Source organism: Lissotriton vulgaris, unplaced genomic scaffold, assembly GCF_964263255.1.
Source record: "Lissotriton vulgaris unplaced genomic scaffold, aLisVul1.2 SCAFFOLD_1212, whole genome shotgun sequence".
NCBI classification, from domain to species: domain Eukaryota; kingdom Metazoa; phylum Chordata; class Amphibia; order Caudata; family Salamandridae; genus Lissotriton; species Lissotriton vulgaris.
Genome location: NW_028241852.1, coordinates 268,429 through 295,445, shown reverse-complemented (window position 1 = coordinate 295,445; position 27,017 = coordinate 268,429). Strand labels below are relative to the sequence as shown.

Sequence of the window (27,017 nt, the reverse complement as noted above, 5' to 3'; positions counted from 1 at the left end):
AGGGTTCGTTCCTGAGTTTGAGGGGAAGGGCGTTCCACAGTTTAGCTGTGTTGACTGAGAATCGCCGACCTCCGGTGCGCGTCTTTTTCACTCTAGGCACAGTGATTAGGCGTTCGTGGTCTGATCGAAGGGCCCTGTTAGCTTTGTAGGGCACAACAAGGTTTTTGAGGATGGGGGGACCCTTGTCCTGCAGCAGTTTGTGTGCCAGACAGAGGGATTTGATCTCTATCCTTTCTCGTATTGGGAGCCAGTGCAACAATTTCAGCTCAGGTTTGGCTGATGATCTGGTCGGTGTGTCGTGAGGAGTCGTGCTGCGACGTTCTGAATTTGTTGTAATTTATTGAGGGTGGATTCCGGTGCTCCAAGGAAGATGGCATTGCTATGATCCAGTCTAGACAGGATCAGTCCTTGGATGAGCAGCTTACGGGAGGACAGGGGGAGAAGGGGCAGGATTTTCTGGGCCGATCTGAGGAGGCCGAAACAGATTCCTGCAGTTTTTTTTGCTTGCGTCTTAAAGGATAGGTCATTTTCCATCCAGACCCCTATGCTTTTGATCTCCTTTTTAGGAGAGGGGGGTTCCCCCAGACAGGTGGGCCAGATGTTCGGGGGCAGGGTGGGTCCTTTGTGCCCAAGTAACATGATCTCTGTTTTGGAGCCGTTGAGTTTTAGGGACGATTCGCCCATCCAGGTGAATATTTCAGATAGGCAGGTGTGGAGGGTGGGCAGTCCTTGAACAGGTTGGGATAGGGAGACGACAAGTTGGGTGTCGTCGGCGTAGCTCACGATTTTAACTCTAAATGGGGTGACTACCTCCTCCAGTGGGGACATGTACACGTTGAATAAAGTCGAGCTAAGGGAGGAGCCCTGTGGTACCCCGCACTGGAGGGGAATCGCAGCTGAGCGGGAGTTGTTCTCCCAGACCTGGAAGGTGCGATTGTTTAAAAATGACGTGAGCCAGGACAGGGCAGTTTTAGTTACTCCTGTGTCAGTTAGTCGCTGGATAAGGATCTGGTGGTTGACCGTGTCGAAGGCCGCACTGAGGTCCAGGAGGATTACTGCCACTGATCCTCCTGCATCCAGAATGCATCTGGCCTCCTCCACCACTGCCAGGAGGGCGGTGTTGGTACCCTGTCCTGGGCAAAAGCCAGTCTGCGAATTCCGGAGAAGGTTGTTTGTTTCCAGAAATTGAGAGAGTTTCTTGTTGACTAATTTTTCCGTGATCTTGCTGATACCGGGGAGGAGGGAGATTGGCCTGTAGTTGGCCAGGTCCGAGGGGTCTAAGAGCGGCTTTTTAAGAAGGGCTTTGACGACGGCTCTCTTCCAGCGGGGAGGGACCGTTCCATGAAGGAGCGAGGAGTTGATGAGGTCAGTGAGGATCGTGGGTGCAACCAACTTAAGGATTCGCATAGGTACCGGGTCGTTGGGAGAGCCGCTTTTAATGGAAGCCAGTGTTTTGAGAACTTCTTCTACTATCACAGGTCCAAGGGTATCCAGGAGGATAGCTGGTTTAGCCGGCTGAGGGATTGTGTCTGATCTTGGATTGGCTAGACCGTTAGCGTCTATTCTGGGATTGGCTTGGGGCAGAGTGGCCAGAATGTTTTGGATCTTATTGTAAAAATAGTTTGCCAGTTTATTACGTTTATCGTCAGAGGTATCCTGTACTGGGGGAGGGTCAGGCACTTTGAGCAGTTCCTTCATGATAAGGAATGTTTCTCGAGCAGAGTTGGAGGACATTTTGATTCTTTCATCGAAGAATTGCCTCTTGGTGTTACGCAGGGCCGTTTTGTATGTTCTCATGGTGGTGCGAAATTTGTCTTTTCCGGAGTTACTTTCATCTTTCCTCCATGAGCGCTCCAATCTTTTGCATTCTTTCCGTAAGAGTTTTAATTCGGGTGTGTACCAGGGGGCAGAGTTAGCTCTTTTTTCTTTTTTCAAGGTGTGTTTTTTGGGAAGGATGTCGTTGAGTGAATGAGAGAGCCATTTTTCAAATTGGGTGTCTGCCAACACTGGGTCTAGTGCGGCGGGGGGGGAGGGACTGTTTAAGCAAGGAGGTCCAGTCATCCACCGGAAGTCTGGACCACCTTCTATCCCAGGTACGCGTATTAACGGGTTGGGGTAGCGGGGCACTGGTTTGCCAGGATAGTGGTACCAAGAAGTGGTCTGTCCACGGTAGCGGGAGAGGGGGAGCAGTTCTGAGCTCGGGATGTTGGAGAAAATCGGGTCAAGTAAATGACCTTTGTTGTGCGTAGCCTCTAAGTTGGCTAGTATGAGTTCATATGAAATGAGGTCAAGGCGTAGGTCGGACGCTACCGAGTCGTCGGGATCGTTGAAGTGAAGATTGAGATCTCCCAGGATCAAAAAGTTGGGGGTAGAGGCTGCCATTGTAGTAATGGCTTCTATAAGGGCATTGGAGAACCGAGTCGGGACTCCGGGTGGACGATATACGAGTAGGCCGGAAAGGGAAACTGTGGGTGAGATTTGTATAGTGAAGTGGCAACTCTCAGTCTTCAATATCACTGTTTTTTGCTCTGCAAACGAATTTTTCCCTATATATTATGGCAATGCCGCCGCCTCTGCCGAGGGGTCTATTCTGGAAGTGGATTAGGAATCCATGGGGGAGGGCATTTACGATGTCGGTTTCCGAGTGGGAGGTAAGCCACGTTTCCGTAAGGAAGAGTATATCTATCTTGTGATCCTGTATAAGGCAATTTATCTCTATGGAGTGTTTCGGGAGAGACCTACAGTTCAGAAGGCCCAGTTGCAGGGCGTAGTCTCTAGCCGTCGTGAGGTATGAGCTGCAGAGATCGCAGTTATTGAAGGGTTTCTCCTCTTCGTGAATATACAGGCAGTTGACGTTTTTCGAGGGTCTAAGGGATAGGAGGTCTTCTGGCGTGTACCTGAAGTGATGACTAGTAGTGTTGGGCATAGTTTCAGGGCCTGGGGCCGGCTGGGCCCGGACGGGCCCAGACGGGCTTCCCTTTGGCGCGCCCGCTGAGCGCGTCCGCTAAGCACGTCCAGTTCAGGCACATTTTATGACTGTAAAAGGGGGCGTGGCCTCAGAAAAGTGGGCGTGGCCTAATTCCCTCTGGTTATGGCGGCAGTAAGTTTTCAAAGCGCAGCCGCAGCGTTCAATTGGCTGCGCGGTGCTATTCGGCGAAAATGGTGGTGGGGACGTGCTCAGGGCAGAAGTGATTCACACAGATAAAATCAGATTTAGTATTTTAAAAGCAATGTTGAGGTTTGCTCGAGTCTCCCGGCTTCCGCCTCAGGAGCTGTCAAGGGGCTAATGCGTGCGAGGAAGGCGCGCGACTTATGTAGCAAGCGAGGGGGGCGTGGCCTCAGAAAAGTGGGCGTGGCCTAATTCCCTCTGGTTATGGCGGCAGTAAGTTTTCAAAGCGCACTCTTCCTTTTCTCCATGTAGGCTGCATGCAGCCTACATGGAGAAAAGGAAGCAGTCAGCCTCCCTCCCCTAAGCCAATTGCAGTGCTGCAATGGCAGCATTCTGATTGGTTGGGATGCCGACCACACAGGCATCTATGGGGAGGCCATTTTCTCCATGTAGTGCGCATGAATGGTTTACAGGGCCGACCAAACAGTCAGGGCCCGCAACTAAGAGCTAGTCACTTCTCCTCGGCCCTCAAGCAGACCCGCCCCCAACCAAACCATTCTGCTTTCTCACAGTGGGTGAAGCAGAAACATAAAATAGTATTTATAATACCATTTTATGTTTCTGGCACTGCAAGAAAGCAGTGGGGCGACCCTCCTCTGCCCACGTGGAGGCCCCCGCTGCCCATACTCCCCAAGTTTGAGTGCTCTTAGTCTTAGGTAATGGACTTAAGCTACACAGCAGTAAATGTGCTCTCCGAATCCAATTCTTCAAAACTTGCATGTAACCCAAAAGCCTTAACAGTAACCCTGAACGCCATTAATAAATGTAATGATGGCCAAGGATGCCAGGGCTTTTCAAATCATTACTTTTTCCTTTGGCCACCCTGTTCTTGTCGTGTCTGAATTTAACTCTAGCAGCAAATTTCATCTTCAGATCTTTGATACATGTCAACTTATCTGATGCAGCTGGCCCTCGGACTGGTCCTGGCTTAAGATGGTAAAAGAAGGCAGGCACAAAGAGAAAGTCGCTATGGGGTCTTAAAGTTAAAGTAGCGTCAAGACAAACCGGCCAGGAGCTGTACACTATAATCTGCTCCAGGCTACCATCTGGTATAATCGAGTGGCAGATGTGGTTGTTCTTTATCTTCTTGCTGAGATTATCATGGTGGGTCAAGTACCAGCTGAGATGGGCCCTCTGCAGTCTGCCCATAACTATTACATTTTCTCTGGAGATGTGATTCCTTTACCCTTGCTGCCCATTTCAGTTTTCAAATTTGATAACATTTAGGAGGCAGACTGAGACCATCAAACTGAGTCTGTGTTAGAATTCAGGAGAATTTTAGAGAGGGTCCTCCTTAGACGTTGAGCAATGGTGTTGGAGAATCCCTCAGATAGAAAGGTGGCATAGTTACTGCCTCCCCGACTAGGAGGGCTTCCGATTTAGTCATAGTTGTTCTGATTGGGGGGGCTTTGGATTCAGCCATGCCCTCATTTACCAGGACAGCTTCAGAATGACTATGTGCACTTTAGACGAGCAGAGTTTTAGATCAGAGACATTAGAACAGATTAGTCTCAGAAGCATGTTGTAAGAATGCATGTGTGTGCTTTATCCGTACGGCGTCTAAACCCTGGGGTATTCAAATACATCGTGGTGAGGTTGAAATCAGTAGGGTTCAGCGGGCCATCACTGCTTGGAGATAAATGTCCTAGCATAGAAGACTGATGCATCTAGGAGAGATTATAGTTGGGAAAGAATGTGTTGGAATTGTGGTTAATCTAGAAGATGGATGAAATTACCCGGGTCTGCACGTATAGCTCAAAAGATGTTTTTTTTTTTTAATTAGACAGGTTGTATTCTGCTCAGGCAAGGTGGAGTGACGGTAAATGCACTGGTTCCGACTACAGTGAATTTCCATCCCCCTGTGTTTATTTTCCTATAAAGCTGTGTTTTAGTTTATGTTGTGTGGCAGACGATGTGGCGATGTGCCACTTGATTATTTCTGATGTTATTTGGATGGGTGGTCATGTAGGCTCTCGTGGATCAGAACAGCAGTTCGGAAACATTATGTGGATTGGGAGCCAATTCATTATTTATATGATGGGCTTTGCTTCTCAGAACTTGCAGTGTTCAGAGTCCATTTTGGCTTGCTTATACGTTTTTAGGTAGGTCGCCGCAGAGCATATTGAAATTGTCAAGCTTGGTTTCAATGATTACTCGTATAATTGTGATTCCATCATCCTTGATTCAAGCAAGACATATTTTCTTGATAAACCTCATGAGACTGGCAACTTTGGGTGACCTGTTGTATATGTTGTTCTGTATTCAACCTGGAGTTTAATACAAACGCCTCACCTTTGGAATTCCGTTTGGGATTATTGAAGAGGCTATTTATAGGGATCAGGGATTATGTCAATGATACTTTTGAAAGAAAGGGCTTAGACCCTACATTGGGATTCCAGTGTTGTTATTTCTGGTTTACAACCAGTTGGTGTCCCTCCAGTGTTTGAAGTGTAAGAGGCGGCTGTTGAGACTGTTGGATGTTTGGTGGGTCACTATTTCTTTCATTGTTTGCATTGTGGAAACCATTTTCAGATCTGACATGAAGATCATGACCAGGGTTCACATAAAAGTTAGAGATTGATGGGTATGAGCCAGAGCTCCACAGCACTCCACGTGTCCATGATGTGCTCAGCTAGGTGACGCGTTGCATATACCTGCTTGCTAAAAGAAGATGATCTATTTTGAAGAGTTGTTGTGCATTTTTATATTTTGATTCTGGTCAGTATCATTGAGTGAATAAAGTAGTCAAAAAGGCTGGCAGATCAAGAATAAATAATGTGGGATGTCAGAGGTAAAACCCTCCGACTGAGGATTGATGGCTAAATATGTCAAATACAATATTACGTATGCTCCATAGGACCCGTCCCTCGTTGAAAACACCTTCTTACCTGATCTGATGAACAAGGTTTAACTGACATAAAAGTTATTAACTGAGCCCTATCTTGTGATGGTCATTCTCTTAGAAGGATGCACTGTGGTGATTTTCTCATTTCTGGGCAGCCCTAAATAATCTTTAAAAGTGCATAGCTCCTACTTGTGTTGTAAGTAGCTATGGGCCATATGTATCAACACCCTCATTTGCGATTCTCAAATAGCGATTTTTTAGAAATCGCTATTTGAGAATTGCAAAAAGGGATGTATGTAAAAAATCGCAATTTTTTACCGATTTCTTAATATTCCTTAATTGCGATTAGCAAATTGCGAATTCGCAATTAAGGAATACTTTCCCATTCATTTCTATGGACCAGGAGACCCATAGCAATGAATGGGAAGTTATTCTCTATTTGCGATTCTCAATTTGAGAATCGCAAATTGAGAATAATTTCAAGGGTGCAAGGGTGTCATAAGGACACCCTGATGCACCCCTGAAATTTACATGTGTGCGCATATGGCGCACATACATGCCCTAAGGGCATGTATGTGCGCCACATGGCACCTTCACAAATGGGAAAAAGTGCATTTGTGAAAGAAATCGCAAATTACCACCAACTTCAAGTTGGTGGTAATTTGCGATTTCTTAATGAGAAATCGCACAACTTGGGTGCTTCATATATAGCATTTAAGGAATCGCAATTTGCAATTCCTTAAATGCTGACGCAAAATTAAGGAATCGCAAATTTTGCGATTCCTTAATTTTGAGATGCGATTTCAATCATACATCGCATTTTCCGAATTTTTAGTCGCAAATGCTGCTTTTTTGCGAATCGCAGCGTTTGCAACTAAAAAAAGGATGATACGAATGCCGCTATATCATGATGTACCAGGCACCTGTATGCGAGTATTCACATTAATGTAAATAACAAGGACCCCCTGTGCAGAAAATCAATTCATGGTACAGGGAAATAGACAGTGTGAAAAACTTATTGGCATAATGTCAACACAATGGGAGGGAGAAATAGCACAAAAGAAGTAGGACTCAAAATTTATAAAAAAACGATATCGTTTAATAAGTATATAAATATTCACGTTAAAAGCAATTAATAAAAAGACATAAGTATAAATCAATAATACATGAAGAAGAATAAACAACATTCAAATACTACATGGAACATACAAAATAAAAAATACTTTTACAGTGGCAATATATGTTGTTCGACGCGCGTTTCGGCGTTTGAGGAACGCCTTCTTCAGGAGCCACAAATATTATCTGGAAGACATATTAAATTCATAATCAAATAAAGAAATATATACATCACAGATCTGTTCAAAAAATTACATACAAAAAGTACATTCAAAATTATACTCAAATATAAAAACCTATAATAACAAAGAACAAAACAATGTCTAAGAGCCAATAACTCCCTACTTGTGCAGCTGGTGGAATACAGCTGAAACAAGCTACAGACTAGCAAACTTAACATTTGAGCAGTAGTAATTGTACAAGGGGAAATCCCTTGTGGACAAACCAAAGATAAGAACCATGGGGAAGATAAAAATACACAGTACCAAGCTGATAGGTGAACTCAAACTCGAAAGGGTGATGTGTGGCCAAAATGGATAGAAGGACATCACTCATCAGTTCTACGATCTACTCTAACACACTGGGGCATCAAATCAATTGCCCAGTTCCAGATAGTAAGAGATAAAATTAACAGTGACACAGCTTGTCAAGTTCTGTTTATCCTAATGTGATATGCCTATATTGTTATATGAGCATAATTTAATGTATAAGTAACAAGTCCATAGTGGAAAGAACAACTTACTGCAGGGTGTAGCATGTTTTCTAACTTGTGCTTACCGGGGCACTTGGTTGCCAGGTTATTTCGGTGTATAAAGCCTTTAACGGTTGAACGCTATTGTATACACATTCAACTAGGCGGCTAGTTATCCTTATAAGTTGTGTTTTAAATTAAAAATCTGAAACAAGGAAAAAGATGGTATTTAGACAACGGATATTTGTAAATGGTGCCCTACAATTGTTGCAGCGTTTCAATGGGAGAAAAAGACAATGTGCAGGGGTATTCATACTTATAACAAGATGTGAGGGTATTGATTAGAAAAATAACTCGCTGTCGACTATGTGATCTCTCAAATTGTCATGCTGAAAAGGAGACCTACCGGTAGGTTGATTAAGGAATAACTTGTCTGTGTTATAAAACCCACTGAGAGGGTCATACGAGGAGTGAAGTCATTAGAGTATTCACTTCAAGAACGATAGTGCAAAGTGTTCGAAAAGGAGCTGTAAAATATAACAAACAGCAACGGGCGGTCAGTTCTCACGACTCACTCGAACAAGGAGCGGTAATATTAATCCCGCTCACACAAGAATAACGGCTAAGATCAAACTGTGTGACACATAATGACTGATCTTAGTATCTTACCGGGAACCGGGATAAATAGTTGTTGCCTTTCTCATCAGGGTTAAAAAGAAGAAAGCTGTCGGAGCTTGCCGTCGTAGTAAGGCTGTGGGAGGGTGTGTCACCACGCCAAGTTTGCACTTCTAAAAGTAAAGGTGGATAAAACGAAACCCGAATAAAACAAACTATACTAACAATGTCGGCTAGAATCGAGTTATGCGATACGTGGCGTTAAAGCTAATAATCTAATCTTACCGAAAACAAATATAAAAAGCTGTTGCTGTTATCATCTATATCAATAAGGAGTCGTTGGAGCTTGCCGTCGTAATGGAGGAGTGGGAAGATGTCTCACCACGCCAGGTTAGCGTTTCTAAAAATAGATGTGGATAAAGCAAACTCAAATAAGTTGTAAATTGTTATTCGATATATAATTAATTAAAACAGAATGGGGTTTACTAACGGGCGAGAAACGCTTCCTTACCGGAGAAAAAGATATTCCGTTCTGTGTCTGACAACCTCCGGGAGCCGCACGAAGGATAAGTGCTGGCGTCCTGCAGCCGTTGGGAATGCGAAATGACCCAATGTGCCGCCGTCTGTCTCTTTATATAAGGGCCAATAGTTGTGGTTAAAGCAATGCTGTGATAGCTAGAACCACGCCCCTAGGGGGATATCCCTTTAACAGGTGATAGTGAGGACCAAATAGTAAATGAAACCACCTATTGAACACGCCAGATAGATGACGTATTGATGGTATGGAAACGCCTCTAGAAACAAAGTAATTCATGTAAACTTAAAAAGCCGGGAGGCGATAACAAAATAAACTGATGTAATGGCGTGCACCGTCGTGCCGCAAATGAGCCCCAGTGTGGTGCACACTAAGCCGCATGGTAAAAAATGATAAAAAAGAGGGGGGATATATATATACTTTGCAGATTCAGAAGCTGTATAATCTACAGAAGGGCCCTATCATGAACGTGGGAGGGAAGTGGATACGCCCCTTGGGGGAAGGGGGAGGGGATTAATTGGCGCACTAGAAATGAAATAAACGGGCAGGAAAAGAACAAGGTGCCTACACTGAAATATTGGAAAATATCAGTAAAGATATTCAACGTGTCTAATATGGACCTAGCATCTACCTCAGTAACGTGACAATGATAGGGAAAATAATAACTATTGTACAGCTAGTATGATCCTGAACAAACGTCCCCAAACACAATGGGAAGTGAGATAAGATGATATTTTTACAAACGCGACGGCGGATGTACGCTGGAAAATTGACCAAGGATTGGAGAAAAGGTCACAAGATAGTACCTAAGATGTGCTATTTATGATTACCTTTAAAGCGGCAATCTCTTTAAAAATGGTAGGGTCATAGTAGGATATTGATAGTAAGGTCCACTGTAAAGATCTCCTGTCAAAGTGAACCACTATAAACTGAAGGAGATGCAAATGTTTGTTTGGGGAAAATCAACTTTCGTCTGCAAAGCAAAACGGACCTAAGCACTGATCTGGACTCTGTTGTGAAGATAAGTGGACACAAATATAAATGTTTATTGTATAGCATTCTCCCAGGGAATTTCACTGTTAAGTCCCCTTCTATATGTGTCCAAGACAAAGATCCAGTAAACCTCTCTTTTTTTCCTGATAGAGCATCCACCTTTATTGTCTGATGTTCTTATTTTCTCTAAAATGCGCCAATGGAACTCATCCAGTTTATGGTTTTTGTCAAGAAAATGTTTTACTAAAGGTGCATTTAGTTTTTTTGTTTTTATCGCTGATCTATGCTCAGTGAGGCGCGTTTGAATAGACCTACAAGTTTCGCCGACGTAGCCTAAGCCACAGGGGCAATTAATGAAATAGACCACATTAGTGGTTTTACAATTCCATAGATCAACTGCTTTAGCTGTAAAGCCATTGTGGGTGAATACCTCGCCGCTTAGGATATTTTTGCACGATTTACAAGAAGAACAAGGAACCGTCCCTCGGACTGGTAAACTAGTCAATAAGGATCGTTGCAAAAGGTTGATGTTGGGATGTTTGACATTGAATTTAGAGTGAACCATCTTATCTTTGAGGTTTCTATTCCTCCTATGAGCAAATAGAGGTTTTGTTAGTACAGAATCAGAAGATGGATTGCAATTCAAAATATGCCAGACAATGAAGTGGCACCCTTCTTCGAATCAATTTCCCATTGGTCCAGATACATAGACGACATCTTTTTTATCTGGACCAATGGGAAAGACTCCCTCTTGGAGTTCTTAGAATGGATTAAACTGACTGACAGTTATTTGAAATTTACAGCTCAATACAACGATAAACAGGTAGAGTTCTTAGATCTTTTAATTCGAGTCAACAACAATAAATTAGAGGTGGATTTATTCGTGAAATCTACAGCGCGCAACACTTTACTACATTTCAGTAGTTTCCACCCTAAGTGCCAACGGGAGAGTATTCCCTTCTCTCAATTTTTAAGAGTTCGCAGGAACTGTACTAATTTGTCTGATTATGACAAACAGGCAGCAATCATGCGCAAGAAGTTCCTGGATCGGGGATACCCACACAGATTAATAAGAAATTCCTATAAACTGGCACGTTTCTTTGATCGAGATGCCCTACTAGCCCCCAAAGAACAACCTGTGAAAAATCAACTTGTATGTGTGACCACTCATTCGACCATGAATGAACGGATAAGACAAATTATCAATGCCAACTGGCATATTTTGAATTGCAATCCATCTTCTGATTCTGTACTACCAAAACCTCTATTTGCTCATAGGAGGAATAGAAACCTCAAAGATAAGATGGTTCACTCTAAATTCAATGTCAAACATCCCAACATCAACCTTTTGCAACGATCCTTATTGACTAGTTTACCAGTCCGAGGGACGGTTCCTTGTTCTTCTTGTAAATCGTGCAAAAATATCCTAAGCGGCGAGGTATTCACCCACAATGGCTTTACAGCTAAAGCAGTTGATCTATGGAATTGTAAAACCACTAATGTGGTCTATTTCATTAATTGCCCCTGTGGCTTAGGCTACGTCGGCGAAACTTGTAGGTCTATTCAAACGCGCCTCACTGAGCATAGATCAGCGATAAAAACAAAAAAACTAAATGCACCTTTAGTAAAACATTTTCTTGACAAAAAACATAAATTGGATGAGTTCCATTGGCGCATTTTAGAGAAAATAAGAACATCAGACAATAAAGGTGGATGCTCTATCAGGAAAAAAAGAGAGGTTTACTGGATCTTTGTCTTGGACACATATAGAAGGGGACTTAACAGTGAAATTCCCTGGGAGAATGCTATACAATAAACATTTATATTTGTGTCCACTTATCTTCACAACAGAGTCCAGATCAGTGCTTAGTTCCGTTTTGCTTTGCAGACGAAAGTTGATTTTCCCCAAACAAACATTTGCATCTCCTTCAGTTTATAGTGGTTCACTTTGACAGGAGATCTTTACAGTGGACCTTACAATCAATATCCTACTATGGCCCTACCATTTTTAAAGAGATTGCCGCTTTAAGGTAATCATAATTAGCACATCTTAGGTACTATCTTGTGACCTTTTCTCCAATCCTTGGTCAATTTTCCAGCGTACATCCGCCGTCGGGTTTGTAAAAATATCCTCTTATCTCACTTCCCATTGTGTTTGGGGACGTTTGTTCAGGATCATACTAGCTGTACAATAGTTATTATTTTCCCTATCATTGTCACGTTACTGAGGTAGATGCTAGGTCCATATTAGACACGTTGAATATCTTTACTGATATTTTCCAATATTTCAGTGTAGGCACCTTGTTCTTTTCCTGCCCGTTTATTTCATTTCTAGTGCGCCAATTAATCCCCTCCCCCTTCCCCCAAGGGGCGTATCCACTTCCCTCCCACTTTCATGATAGGGCCCTTCTGTAGATTATACAGCTTCTGAATCTGCAAAGTATATATATATCCCCCCTCTTTTTTATCATTTTTTACCATGCGGCTTAGTGTGCACCACACTGGGGCGCATGTGCGGCACGACGGTGCACGCCATTACATCAGTTTATTTCGTTATCGCCTCCCGGCTTTTTAAGTTTACATGAATTACTTCGTTTCTAGAGGCGTTTCCATACCATCAATACGTCATCTATCTGGCGTGTTCAATAGGTGGTTTCATTTACTATTTGGTCCTCACCATCACCTGTTAAAGGGATATCCCCCCTAGGGGCGTGGTTCTAGCTATCACAGCATTGCTTTAACCACAACTATTGGCACTTGTATAAAGAGACAGACGGCGGCACATTGGGTCATTTCGCATTCCCAACGGCTGCGGGACGCCAGCACTTATCCTTCATGCGGCTCCCGGAGGTTGTCAGACACAGAACGGAATATCTTTTTCTCCGGTAAGGAAGCGTTTCTCGCCCGTTAGTAAACCCCATTCTGTTTTAATTAATTATATATCGAATAACAATTTACAACTTATTTGAGTTTGCTTTATCCACATCTATTTTTAGAAACGCTAACCTGGCGTGGTGAGACATCTTCCCACTCCTCCATTACGACGGCAAGCTCCAACGACTTCTTATTGATATAGACGATAACAGCAACAGCTTTTTATATTTGTTTTCGGTAAGATTAGATTATTAGCTTTTACGCCACGTATCGCATAACTCGATTCTAGCCGACATTGTTAGTATAGTTTATTTTATTCGGGTTTCGTTTTATCCACCTTTACTTTTAGAAGTGCAAACTTGGCGTGGTGACACACCCTCCCACAGCCTTACTACGATGGCAAGCACCGACAGCTTTCTTCTTTTTAACCCAGATGAGAAAGGCAACAACTATTTATCCCGGTTCCCGGTAAGATACTAAGATCAGTCATTATGTGTCACACAGTTTGATCTTAGCCGTTATTCTTGTGTGAGCGGGATTAATATTACCGCTCCTTGTTCGAGTGAGTCGTGAGAACTGACCGCCCGTTGCTGTTTGTTATATTTTACAGCTCCTTTTCGAACACTTTGCACTATCGTTCTTGAAGTGAATACTCTAATGACTTCACTCCTCGTATGACCCTCTCAGTGGGTTTTATAACACAAACAAGTTATTCCTTAATCAAACTACCGGTAGGTCTCCTTTTCAGTATGACAATTTGAGAGATCACATAGTTGACAGCGAGTTATTTTTCTAATCAATACCCTTTCATCTTGTTATAAGTATGAATACCCCTGCACATTGTCTTTTTCTCCCATTGAAACGCTGCAACAATTGTAGGGCACCATTTACAAATATCCGTTGTCTAAATACCATCTTTTTTCTTGTTTCAGATTTTTAATTTAAAACACAACTTATAAGGATAACCAGCCGCCTAGTTGAATGTGTATACAATAGCGTTCAACCGTTAAAGGCTTTATACACCAAAATAACCTGGCAACCAAGTGCCCCGGTAAGCACAAGTTAGAAAACATGCTACACCCTGCAGTAAGTTGTTCTTTCCACTATGGACTTGTTACTTATACATTAAATTATGCTCATATAACAATATAGGCATATCACATTAGGATAAACAGAACTTGACAAGCTGTGTCACTGTTAATTTTATCTCTTACTATCTGGAACTGGGCAATTGATTTGATGCCCCAGTGTGTTAGAGTAGATCGTAGAACTGATGAGTGATGTCCTTCTATCCATTTTGGCCACACATCACCCTTTCGAGTTTGAGTTCACCTATCAGCTTGGTACTGTGTATTTTTATCATCCCCATGGTTCTTATCTTTGGTTTGTCCACAAGGGATTTCCCCTTGTACAATTACTACTGCTCAAATGTTAAGTTTGCTAGTCTGTAGCTTGTTTCCGCTGTATTCCACCAGCTGCACAAGTAGGGAGTTATTGGCACTTAGACATTGTTTTGTTCTTTGTTATTATAGGTTTTTATATTTGAGTATAATTTTGAATGTACTTTTTGTATGTAATTTTTTGAACAGATCTGTGATGTATATATTTCTTTATTTGATTATGAATTTAATATGTCTTCCAGATAATATTTGTGGCTCCTGAAGAAGGCGTTCCTCAAACGCCGAAACGCGCGTCGAACAACATATATTGCCACTGTAAAAGTATTTTTTATTTTGTATGTTCCATGTAGTATTTGAATGTTGTTTATTCTTCTTCATGTATTATTGATTTATACTTATGTCTTTTTATTAATTGCTTTTAACGTGAATATTTATATACTTATTAAACGATATCGTTTTTTTATAAATTTTGAGTCCTACTTCTTTTGTGCTATTTCTCCCTCCCATTGTGTTGACATTATGCCAATAAGTTTTTCACACTGCGAGTATTCACATGGAATTTCTGTAGCACAAATCTAGCCAAAAAGGCAGCAGAGCACTTTACATAGTCAAAGACAAGCATAAAGTCAATGAGTAAGAGGAGAGAAAGCTGGGTGCTGGATGGGGAATGTGCTAACTTGTGGTAAGTATCCAGAGAAGTAAACAGATAACCTATTGTAAAGCCATTTCGGGCTAATTTATTGGATTTTTTGCTGTCACCAATAGAAGATGGTTATTGTCTTGGTCAAGCCTGTATAAACCTTTTGGTCAATAATAAAATGATAATTTCACAATAGCATTTCGACTAAGCAAGTGAATTTGTCAAATCACAGGTCACCAAATAAGAATTGATTATGATAACCTTCTAAACACATAATTTCCATTGCATGGGTCCTTTTATTTAGTTACACAAAACCTTAATGATGTTTCTTCAAAACATTTCAGAACAAATAATCTGTGTTGAGTTGGCAGGGGTATACTACATTTATGGTGTGGAGGAGGTGAGGACAACATGAAGATGGGGAGAGTTTGAGGTTAATGGGAGATTGAGGACAGGGAGAGCTGGAGGTGAGTTTGAAGTAAGGATGAGGGTGAAGGTGAGTTGGAGGTGGTGAGGGGCTAAGATGAGGTGAAGAAAGGTGAGATTGAGGTGAGTAATGAGTGAGAACAGGAGAGGCAGGTGTAAAGTTAAAATGAAATTTTCTGAGGGACTATGATGTGAATCAGGTTGAAGTTGAGGCTGAGATGAGGTGAGGTGAGTAGAGGGTGAGTTTGAAGTGAGGGTAAGGTTAAGGTGAGGTGAACCTGAAGTGAAGTTGAGGTTGAAGTAGAGGTAGAAGGGAGGAAGAGATTGAGGCAAGGCTCAGAGGGAAATGAGATTGAGAACATTGTGAGATAGGACCAATGATCACTGGTGCATAAGGGGAGTGAAACATCCACAGAGAAGGTTGCATGAGGAACAGAACTGCCGCAATGCTCTGCGTCCCTCCACGGACTTTGCACAATGACTCTTATGGACGAAATGGAAACAATTCTGCTTGGCAGAGTGCCTCCAAGTCAGACATGGCCAGCATTGCTTTCCCTTTTATGACTGACCTGTGGAAAGATTTGAATGTCTTTTATGGGCACCCATACCTCGGCACCTTGTTGGAGTCCAAAGTACACATTTCCAGCTACAAACACAACCCTCTGCAATGGAAAATTCAGAAATCAAAAGCTGTTCTGCTCAGCAGCTTGATTACCAACCAAGGCACGCTTCTGTAAGATGTTATCACTCAGCTTCTTTATTAAAAACAGAACTTGTGAGTGACAGAAAATGGGGCCTGACTGAGATTATCAAAGATTATACCCAGTGCTGAGCAAGGGTCGTGGATGGACGTGTTACACCCAAGCAGTGTTATTTTCAAGCAATTACAAATGAGTGGTATTGCATAGATGTACAGGGGGAAGTGACAGGGTGTTAAGAGTCACGAAAAACAGTTTGCAGTCTCCTTTTACACTGGTAAACCCTTGGGGATAGGTGCCTGGGGGTACCCAGCCTCTCCCAGTGCCCTGGGTCTCACCTATAAGAGCTTAGTTTAGTATGGTGCACAAACAACAGCATAAGATCTGATGAGGCCTGCCATGCTCATTGTGCCCACTCATTCTCAGCAGGGCAGAAGGTCATGTGACAAGGCCCATCACCCCACTCAAAGAATCCCTCAGATACATGATATGTGGTGGAAATGTTTTGGGGAATGAATCTCATTCCAACCTGTAAATGTATTAATCTAAGCAAAGCTAAACATGTGACATGCCTTCATCATTGCAAAGGGCGCTCTTTTTAGGTCTGGCCTGCAGACAGCTCGTTGTTTCCCCAGACTCGAGTAGTCAACCAAATTCATAAATAAAGAAAACATACATGGAGGGGGCAGCCTTCTTCATCCATTGGTCTGCTCAATTGTCATTCAAATGTTAGTCCCACTTTCCTGAGTATTCAGGAAATGAGCCAGCTCACTTCAGCAACTGGCTTTATTTCTTCGTGAGTGACAATAGTTTTTTCTGCACTAATATGTACATTTGCCAAATACGAGGTGCATGTCAGTGCCAATATTTTACGTTGCCATTTTTTTTATTCTTTTAATTCTTTTACCGTTTTATGTTTTTTTGTTTTGTATGTTTAATTTGTTTTAGGTTACTTTCAACAAAAGCCAATAGTAGCTTTTCTGCTCACCATTAAGAATCTTGGGGCATATTATGAAGGGGGTTTATCTACACTTTTTTGGCTTTAAAAGCCAAGAAAGCGGAGATAAAATTATCTCCCTATTACCTAGCTGTCGCTAACACCAGTTAGCGACAGCTAGTAGGAGATAGCGACCATCTTGGGCCCCACTTTGAATGTCAGTGATATTTATCACTAATGACATGCAAAGTGGGCGTGCCAAGATGTTAGCGACTGAAAACAGTCGCTAACATCGCTATCTCCTATTACCAACTTTTGGAGATATTCGCGCTAAGCCCGAATATCTCCAAAATCTAACACCTGCCCTGAGCAGTTCTTAGCCATGTTATCCAATGGGAGGTGGATAACATGGCTAAGAGCATTAGCTCGGTAATGCATGAATATCGCTGACTTTTCAGTGATATTCATGCATTGCGGCGATTTGTATCGCATTTGCGATAAACCTTGGTAATACCAAGGTTTATTTGCGGTAAAAATCGCCGCAGCTCAGCGTTACTTCTTTGTCTCTAACCAAGCAATAGCGATAATTATCGCTATTGCTTGGTAATATGCCCCAACATTCTTCGGTGATGTAAATTTAAACTAAAAGTGTTTCCCAGTGCTTCATTTGTAAAAGGATGAGAAGCAGTGCCCAAAACTCTACTCATAACCCGCGGCCAGAGCATTTAAATGTTGGCGCACCGAATACCAAAGCTGCACAGTCTTATGCATCTTTGATTCACTCCCAGACACTCCCCCCCCTTTATCTCACTCGTGCAGGTTCTGGCTTCTCCTTTTGTAACATGTTTCAGTCTTTCTCTCCCTCTCTCTTTCAGCTTTGTGTGTTTTCCACTCCCCTGCTCACAGTAAATTGTACGATGCTTAATATGTGCTGATCCCCAAAAATGAGTGCCAGTGGCCCCCACCACCAACTACCGGCTTAAATTAAGCACTGGTGTTTCCATACCTGTTCAAAGTAAACCTGCCTTCTAGGAAGCACCTGTTTGGCTCTCATAACAACATGGGCGAAGGCTATTAAAAAAAAAGTAATTATTGCAAGCAAATGGTCTCCTCATTTATTAATAAATGTGTGAATGTAGGTTTATTTGTACAGTTGCTGTAAATAACATATAATTGGGACACGTTTATTTTCACTGCCATGGCGTCTGTGTATGTATATAATATCCTATTTATAACCATTGTTGATTTGAGGAAGAGCCATGACTCACAAGAGACTGTGTTTCATGGTTCCATTTCACTCTTGCATGTCATATAAATAAAACAATATGTGAAATGGAAAAGTGCTTTACTTTTGAACTTAGTGCACCCAGTTATCACGCAAAGGCGCCAAATTTTGGCTCTTAAGATTGGGGCTCTTTTAGGTCTGATTCAAAAATACCTTTCTGCAATCTGCACCGTTGCAGATGGGGGGAGGGGGGGGGGGGGGCATATTTTGCACAAGCACTCATTTTCACAGAGAATTTGTGCAAAATGGACTTCTGCTCAAGGTTCTACCCCTAGTGGAAATGTTTACTCAAAGGTGTGACAGGAGGTATTACAGGTGGAGGTGCAATGCTAGCAGGGGGCAAGCATGTCCTGTGTCTGCATTGCAGACCTGCACTCCATGTGGGTCAAATGTATGAGTAACATAGTACTGAATGGTATTGCCACCCATAAATTAAGGGTGCAAGTGCACTTTTTTGCCTTGACACGTACAGTTCTGCTAAGACCTGTAGTTATCAATGCACTCCTGAGGGTGGCGGGCACTGAAAGCCAATTGAAATCCTCCTATCTCTGCCAGTGGCATAATGAAACTTGAGGGTCCCCCCCTGCAAAGTCCATGTAGCACCCCCAAAAAGTCAGGAGCTTGCGGGCCAAGGGCCCACGGCCCGTGCACAGTGCTGGAGCGGGCCCCCTGGAGCTCGCCACCCCCCCACACTGCGGGGGAGCTATTGTTACACCACTGATTTCTGCAGCTAAGTGGCACATGGAAGCCATTGAACCCATGCAGCAGCTGTGTGCCCACTTGTTAATGATGCACAGAGGGCCAGGCTTAGAATGGCATCTGTGGCCTCTGGTTAGCACTCCCTCATCAAACATGTCCCTATGATCAGCTGTGACGGGGGCTCAGAAACCACACCGGCTCTATGCAGACTGCATGTCTGTGCCACTCAAGGGCAGACCCAGCCTCATGCTTTGGGCCCACGCTCCCAGTCTCGTGCTTCCATGTTTGCACTCTGGTACTTATAGTCCATTTGATTCTGCTGACAATCACTTTTTTTTTTTTTACTAAGGCTCAAGCAGTAAAGACCAAAATCCAAATGTTACTCCCTAAAAACTCAGAATAGGGGCTATCTATCGTACCCAACACCACGGCGTTGGATTTGATCAGGTGCGAGAAATAACTTCTTAAACAAACACAATCGACGCCTCAATGTGAGCTCAGAACTGGAAACACTATGTCCCAGTGACATCATGGCCATACGATCACCCCATATGCATCACAGCACCTCATTTTGGATATCCCCTCATGAGCCACACACAAGTGCTCTCTCATTAAACCTTTAATATGTCAAACTCTTGATTTGGGCCGTGCCTGCCCCCCAGTACTGCCAGCAGAGGGCAGTAGATCGCCCGAATAAGCAACTATTCCAGACCAAATGCCAGGAAATGAGGGAAGGGTGGCAAAATGTCAGTTCTCCTGAAATGTTAGCCTAGTTTGTCAGTGGACGTACCTCTACTGGTTGAGCACCACTTGAATTTTTATCAAAATGGTCAAAGAGGGCGAATCATTTTACAAAGTGTTGCGGGGGAGTGATTTCTGTCTCAAACGTCTCTGTGTTGTGTGTTTCTTTCAGACTATGTCGTTTGACCTTCACCAGCGCCTCTCGGACAACGACAGCACTGCATCTTCTGTGAGTACGCGCAAGACCTATCGCGATTCCTTGAAGACAGGCGCTCAAACCGGACATTGTCATTTGCTTTTTTCTATCCTGATAAATATTTGAATAATTACTTTATCGTATAACTAAAATCACCCACCCAAATTATTCACAAAATATGATTGGCTTTCCTTAGTATCATTAATTCGTTTTCTGGCCTTAATCAACTTTGACACAATTCGTATTGCCCTCTTTAATTTGTAAATATATATATGTAAATATATATATGTAAATATATATATATATATGTAAATATATATATATATATATATATATATATATATATATATATATATATATAGGTATGCACCTTTCTACCTGTATTCACCTTCCGCGTATTAAAAATTATTATTTCTCGCGCAGAGAATCCTCTCTTGAAAGGAATGTACTCTGAATAGATTCTGCTAGTGCAATTGTTCTCGGAGGTCACGTGCTCCATTAAAAAAGATTGTTTCATTCGTCCTAGAAGATAACCCTGTTCATTGTTTTGCTTTTAACGTTTGTTTCTGTGTAGCTTGCTTATTTTTCTTTTGTCATCTAAGCTGTGGTCGTTTTGATGTGTTTTCTTTTAGCACAAAGGGATCTGCCGCTCTCTTTTCTGTGGGGTACATCGCACTAAATTCGATTAATTTATTGTGTACTAAAGTCGTAAATGCATAAAGGAAAAACAAATACTGTGATTGTGGAAACATGTTCAAGGGCTTTAAGAAAAATGTGAGGTATCTTGAATGTTGTGCTATTGTTAGCGTAAGGATATTAGCTGTGAAAGTAAAGTGCTTTGGGTGTATTCTCTATTTGGGTGGGATAGCTTGTTTTGTACAGGCCTGGACTATTGTCCTGATATGGAAATACAATTATTTGTGCTAGCATCTGTCGCTGACCAATAAATAGCTCTTTAGGATAAAATAATACAACACTGCTGTCCTAAGTCAAACCCACAGGCCTAGTCATTGAAAGCATACTGGTGCTCTTCATTATGGCAAAGTTAAAATGTATAGTCCAAAATATTAAGCGATTATTCAAGTTTTAATGTTCCCCGCTAGTGATATCTTTCAAAAATGGCCGGATTATGGCTGCCTCCTTGGCGTAGTGGTGTCCATGTCGATGGGCTGGCGGCCTAGCGGTGCTCCTCGTTCCCCCTAGTCACCAGGTTCACAAGGTGATGCCCGCAGTGCAGGGTAATGGCACATGGTACATGCAGGTATGTTGGCACTCTGCCCCAGCAGGATAAGCCAAGGCTGAGCAAGAAGTTATCAGTTTGTTGGTAACTGTCAAACAAGGGTCTATTGGCCAAGCTTGAGAAGGGGTGCTCTCCCTGCAGTATCCATAAAGCGACCACCAAGCAAGGCGTGAGGGAAAATGGCATATAGAATTATGGGATGGGCAACAGTGAATAATGGAGATGTTTTTCACAAGAGGTTCAGGGGTGGCATCAAATAGACAAAGAGCACAATGTTTGAGTTGTCTATGATGTCACTTAAACTCATTGGTGGAAAACATCCCTGTTATTCACTTTACATCCATGTCATGTGTGGCCCTAAAATCACCTGCCCTTGCTTTCAACTGCTAGACCAGGGCCGAAGAGTAATGGTGGAGCCATTCACTATTTGGCTTCTCCTATTTGTCCCAGATGTAAAAAGAAATGAAATAAATGGACTCCAGCGACCCAACCCACCACTCGCTATACCATCCAGTCCCTTCACTCCCGTAGCAGTTCCCTTTTCCCGCAATCAGAGGCAGCTAATGCTGGCACTACGACTCACATGGAGGCCTGTCAGAGCATCCTGCAATGCCTTTATGTGTAGTAGTTTTTATCAACACCTCAAAGGATATGGTAACCCACTTGCAGATGGGAAAATGGTCCCTTTCGGGCTCCTTTCCCTTTGTGAATGTGAAAGAAAGTTTGTAGGAGAGTCCATGGGATATGTGGCAACTCTCAAGCAAACACATTTTTTTTAAATGCAACTATGTTTCCATCAAGAGAAACAGGCTGCATATAAAAAAAAATTACTTTATTTAAAAAGTGATCACAGACATGATTGTCTGCTGACCCTAGCAGGCTACCATCGCTGTGATGGGATCCAATCGCGTTGAGTGACAATTTGCAACCAACTTCATGAATATTGAAGAGGTTTGTCAGATTGCACTCCACTATGATTCGGAAACACTCAGTGTATGAACACTGCACACGCACTATTTAGTACGGTTACTTCCGGGGAACATCCTTTACAACAAAACTATTACAACGCTGTACCATTACAACGCAGGTTTTACAACGAAAGTCGTTACAATGACTTTCGCTGGAGGACGCTCTAGGATAGGGAATAGTTTAATTTACTATCCAACACCTTCCATACTATCCACTGGAACTGGACTTGGAATAGTAAATTAAACTATTCACTATCCAGCGCCCCCCAACGCAAGTCGTTGTAACGACTTGCGTTGTAAAACCTGCGTTGTAACGGTAGGCGTGGTAATACCACACGTTGTACCGTCATACATTCGTTATTTCCCTGTATTGTGCCCTCACAGACAGACATACATTCAGCTCACATATTAACTCTGCACCATATTCAGGACTGTAGCCTTTCCTTGTTCCATGGTATACTACTTTCAAATACAAACATTGCCAGTACACACCATTATCATATGTGCCCTGCACAACCTTTCATCTATTATACTTTTCGCAAGCCCACATATACCCAGCACTCACTGTACAGCACTAAATCTCTTGAGTAATGCATCCCTCGTAGTAATGCACAGCACGGCTCTATCCCTGTACCGTACCCTTCCCAGGCACATACATACAACCAACACACAGGCACCACTCCTGCACTGCGCAGCACTTTGTATCTAGTTGATGTAGGCCAAGGATGAGTAAAGCACACTGCAGCAGAACTTGTAAATAGGGTGAGTGAGCCTGCAGGCCGCACTCCAGTGACACAGGTTCACAAGGACCTGTTCACGCCTACTGATCACTAAACTGAAGGCTCCTACCATACTGCGTGTGATGCCTATCTCCTGTGAAGGCAGTAGCCTTCTACCACTATGAGCATAGTGTTTTGGGCTCCCTCTGTATCCAACAAGACCACAATCCATGACACAGGCCTATGTCATATATCACACTCATGATCTGTGTTTGCCTTTGAAAACAAAAATCAGCATCAGGGATCCGGACCATTGAACAGTTGGGCGCTCATGGCAGGGGTACTCCTCCAATACCATGCAGAGGACTTTTCCATCTCAAAAGGGGGGTCAAGAAATTTGATACATGAAAAAGGAGATTTAAAGGAATAATAGTATCTACCATATTTCATAGGTCACAATGCGAGTTTCCTACCGAGAATTCACACAGGATAAAAGGACATCGTGGTTACTCAAGTCAAAATGCAATGAACAATAATACAACACATAAACATGCAGCACAGCACTACACACACAAAGCTCACCTACTCGCAGTGTCGTGCAGGCACAGGATTTGCCTTTTAGGTGTGGCAACTTTGTTTTGTTCGCTCATGGTTTTTGCAAAACTTTATTGTTGGGGAAGCTGCCTGACCCTCATCAATCTAAAAAAAAATCAGTGGCTAAAGGTGCAAATATTTTTGGGGTCTCCAAAAGGCGCATACGCCCATTGTAGCCCCCGGATTCAAAAGGAACTGCTTTGTGTGTGGGTGTGCTCCTTATGAAAGTGCAGCATGCCAAAACTTACAATAAAGTGAGCCAATGGCGGAAGTGAGCTGGCCCATTGCCCCATGATGCACTCTCGACTGGATGGGAGAAAAATGTGAATGACAAAACAACAGACTAATGGATAAAGCCTGGCTGAAAACCGCCATAACTAACTATATAATGCAAATCATTTTAGTAAAATAATAAGGTCTTGGCTAACACCATACTTTCAAGAGCCAATCAATCTGGCGCTGGCTGCCAGCCTCTTGCCTTAGCTAAAGCTTTTCTGTAATGATTTTGTAAATCTTTATTACAAATAGTTAAGGAGGATTGAAAAGATAGATAAATATTAAGGCTTGCAAAGACCAATAGAAATAATGTACAGATAGTGTTGCATAGATAGATAAACAGGAACAGACAGACAGAGAGGTAGACAAACATGTCGTTAGGCAGACAGGCAGAGTGAGTTACAAAGATAGATAGATAGATAGATAGATAGATAGATAGATAGATAGATAGATAGATAGATAGATAGATAGATAGATAGATAGATAGATAGATAGATAGATAGATAGATAGATAGATAAAGAAATTGGAATAAATGGCACAGCTTCAATACGTTTTATATTATTAACTGTCTATCTAAGCACGACATACATGAGCACTGAAAACAAACTAGAAATTCATATAAACAGGGAATACAGGCTATAAAGTTTACAAGTAAGGCTGTAGTCCTCAATTAATGTATACACCAGCATGACATACACATGTGCAGTTATGTACTTCATTGCGTGCATACCAGAAATAGCATGGCTTTCAAATGGACAATTTCAAATGGGCACCATTTGGTATACTGTGAAAAAGCAGCAGTACGATAAATAAAGCCCAATCTAAAAGGAATTTACAGCAATTTTACAGGAAAAAAAGGAACGCATAAAGTTGTAATGTGCCCTGTCCAAATGTGCCCTGTCCATGAAGAAGTGGTAGAAAGCATCCTGCTATCACATTAGGCTCTAAACACAAAGGGAACACTAAAGTAAGAGTAAAGTAAAAGTAAAAACTCTGGCACTGAACTACCTGGTGTGTGGATGTGCGTCTTGTGAAATAGCAAAATGCAGTAACTCAAAGTTAAGCTAGCCAGTGGCAGAAGTATCCGCTGGCCCATGATGTATGCTGTAGTAGGTGGAAGCAAAGGTTGACTGACACAACAAAAGACCAATGGATGAAGAGAGCTAGCTGAAATGTACGTTAGCTACTGACATGAAACAATAATTGCCAATTTTACAAATTCCCCTTTGCTCAACTTTTAATATGTTTTTCCAACTCACTTTCATAACATAACTTTAAATTATTCTGATGTTCATACTCAATCAGTTTTTCTACAAAAGTGGCAGTTCCAGAGTGATAGGGAAGTCTTGTGAAACTAATGCGGAGAATGAATACCAGGCTCAAAAAGAACTCCTGGCACCAAGGCATAAGGTGGAGTAGGGTCACGTGGACACACAATGTGGGGTGGAGAGGTCACCTGGCAACAGAATGTGAGGTAACTTGGTACCAGAACATGGATTGGGCTGTTGTCAACTGGTGACAGAAAGTAAGATTGAGAGAAGTCACACTCGGCACTGAAACAGAGTGATCAACTAGCAACAGGATGTGAGGTGGGGTGGGATCACCTGGCACCAGTATCTGAGATGAGTAGCGTCACGTAGCAAGAGAATATGAGTTCAAGTGGATTCAGTTAGTGACAGAATAAGTGGTGGAGCGGGGTCACCGTCACCCTGCCCCAGAACGTGAGGTGGAGACACCCCAACCAGTTGTGAGTTGGAGTTAATTCAACTGATACAAGAATGTGATGTGGAGAAGAGGTTCCTCACAACAACTTGAGGTGGACTGGGGCCCCAAACAGCAGAAATAAATATATATATATATGTATGTATGTATGTATGTGTATATATATATATATATATATATATATATATATATATTTAGTTTTATATAGCACAAACCCGACTCAGTGGTATCAGAGTACTTTACATGAGAGCACCATTTGCATTACAGATGTAAACATCCATTTTGTTGGGCACGGGGAGATTAAGTGATTTACCCAGAATCACAGAATGCTGAGCGTCCCTGCAGACACACGAACTCGGCTCCCCAGCTTCAAGGTCGACCGATCTAGCCGTTAGGCCACATCCTCTCCCGGCGCACCTGCCACCAGATACACAGAGGAGTGCGCTGAAAAATATCCATCTCCTACCAGAGCCGCCTGGTACAAACAAAATAGTCAGTGCACTGCTCCGAGAGCAAGTCTCAGCATCACGGCACTTCCCAAGATGGACGACGCGTGTTAATGAACCTCTTGGCACCTGCCAGCTTCGCCCCGGGCCTGCATTAACGACCACAAATGAGCAACCTAGTCTGCTCTTATTGCTTTATAATGATTATATCTTAAGCACGGAATGTGAGGGTGAATGCTAAGAGGGCAGCTCATTAGGGGAAATGATTCCCACGTTCCTTCAGGGTGTCTCTGTAAGTGACGCCTCCTCTGAGGCGTTTGTTGTTAAACGAATTCTTTTCTGAAAGATGAGAGCCCTGCACCTCGGGATGGATGGCTCAGGGAGTTGCACATTGAGAGATGATAGACAGAACAGAGGCTGGATTGGTGCTCTGTGAATCCCTCTGGAGGGAGATGAATGCAGTGGCACAACAAGCCTTGGAAGCTACCAAACTAGGCAAGGGGTTGTCTTGACAGCCAGACTATACAGCGATTCCTGTAAGTACCACTGATCGCAATTGAGGAGGAGCACGAAGTCTCCTCAAAAGCAAAACAAGAAGACACAAATAGGCGAAACTGTCACATCGCTGCACTCCAGCAAAAATGCCGCCAACATACCAGTAAACATTCATTTGTGCCGCTGGTCGGCGCACTTTATTTAATTTTTACTTTTCTTGCAAAATGTCTTCCATATAGGTGAATCAGGTAGTCGCCAAGTTAAGTGTGGTGAGGGTGGGGAACACATTTAAGGGAAAAAATACATTAAAAAACAAGCATTTGCAATGCAATAGGTCTCGCATTAGGAAAGTTTGAGCTATTGGTATTGTAAATGACACATTTTTTATTTATGTGTTGGTTTTGAAAATAGCGAAATTAATGGCTTTGTCATTTACAATGCCAATAGTTATAACTTTCGCAAATGTGACACCTATAGCATTTGTAATGCAATATGTGTTGTAGTTACATTACTTGCATGTATTGGTATTACAAATAACAATGGCTTTTATTTTTTTAAATAATTAATACTTAAATAAAAGTTAATGTTATTATCAGGACAAAGGTGAAGTGGGGGGCCAGACTTCCTAGAGTGTAAGGTAAAAACGAGGTAACAGTGTTTGAGGACGTATGAAAGTGAATAAAAAACGAGAGAGAA

The 27,017-nt window shown here is 42.5% G+C and overlaps 1 protein-coding gene across 1 annotated transcript in view; it reads left to right on the top strand.

The window, feature by feature from the left end:
- LOC147669872 (N-terminal EF-hand calcium-binding protein 2-like) overlaps positions 1–27,017 on the top strand; it is a 420,936-nt gene that overhangs the window by 255,942 nt on the left and 137,977 nt on the right. Inside the window, exon 6 of the mRNA XM_086948186.1 lies at positions 19,837–19,893. Within this exon, the coding sequence (XP_086804312.1) occupies positions 19,837–19,893 (57 nt within the window). The remainder of the gene's footprint in view (positions 1–19,836; positions 19,894–27,017) is intronic.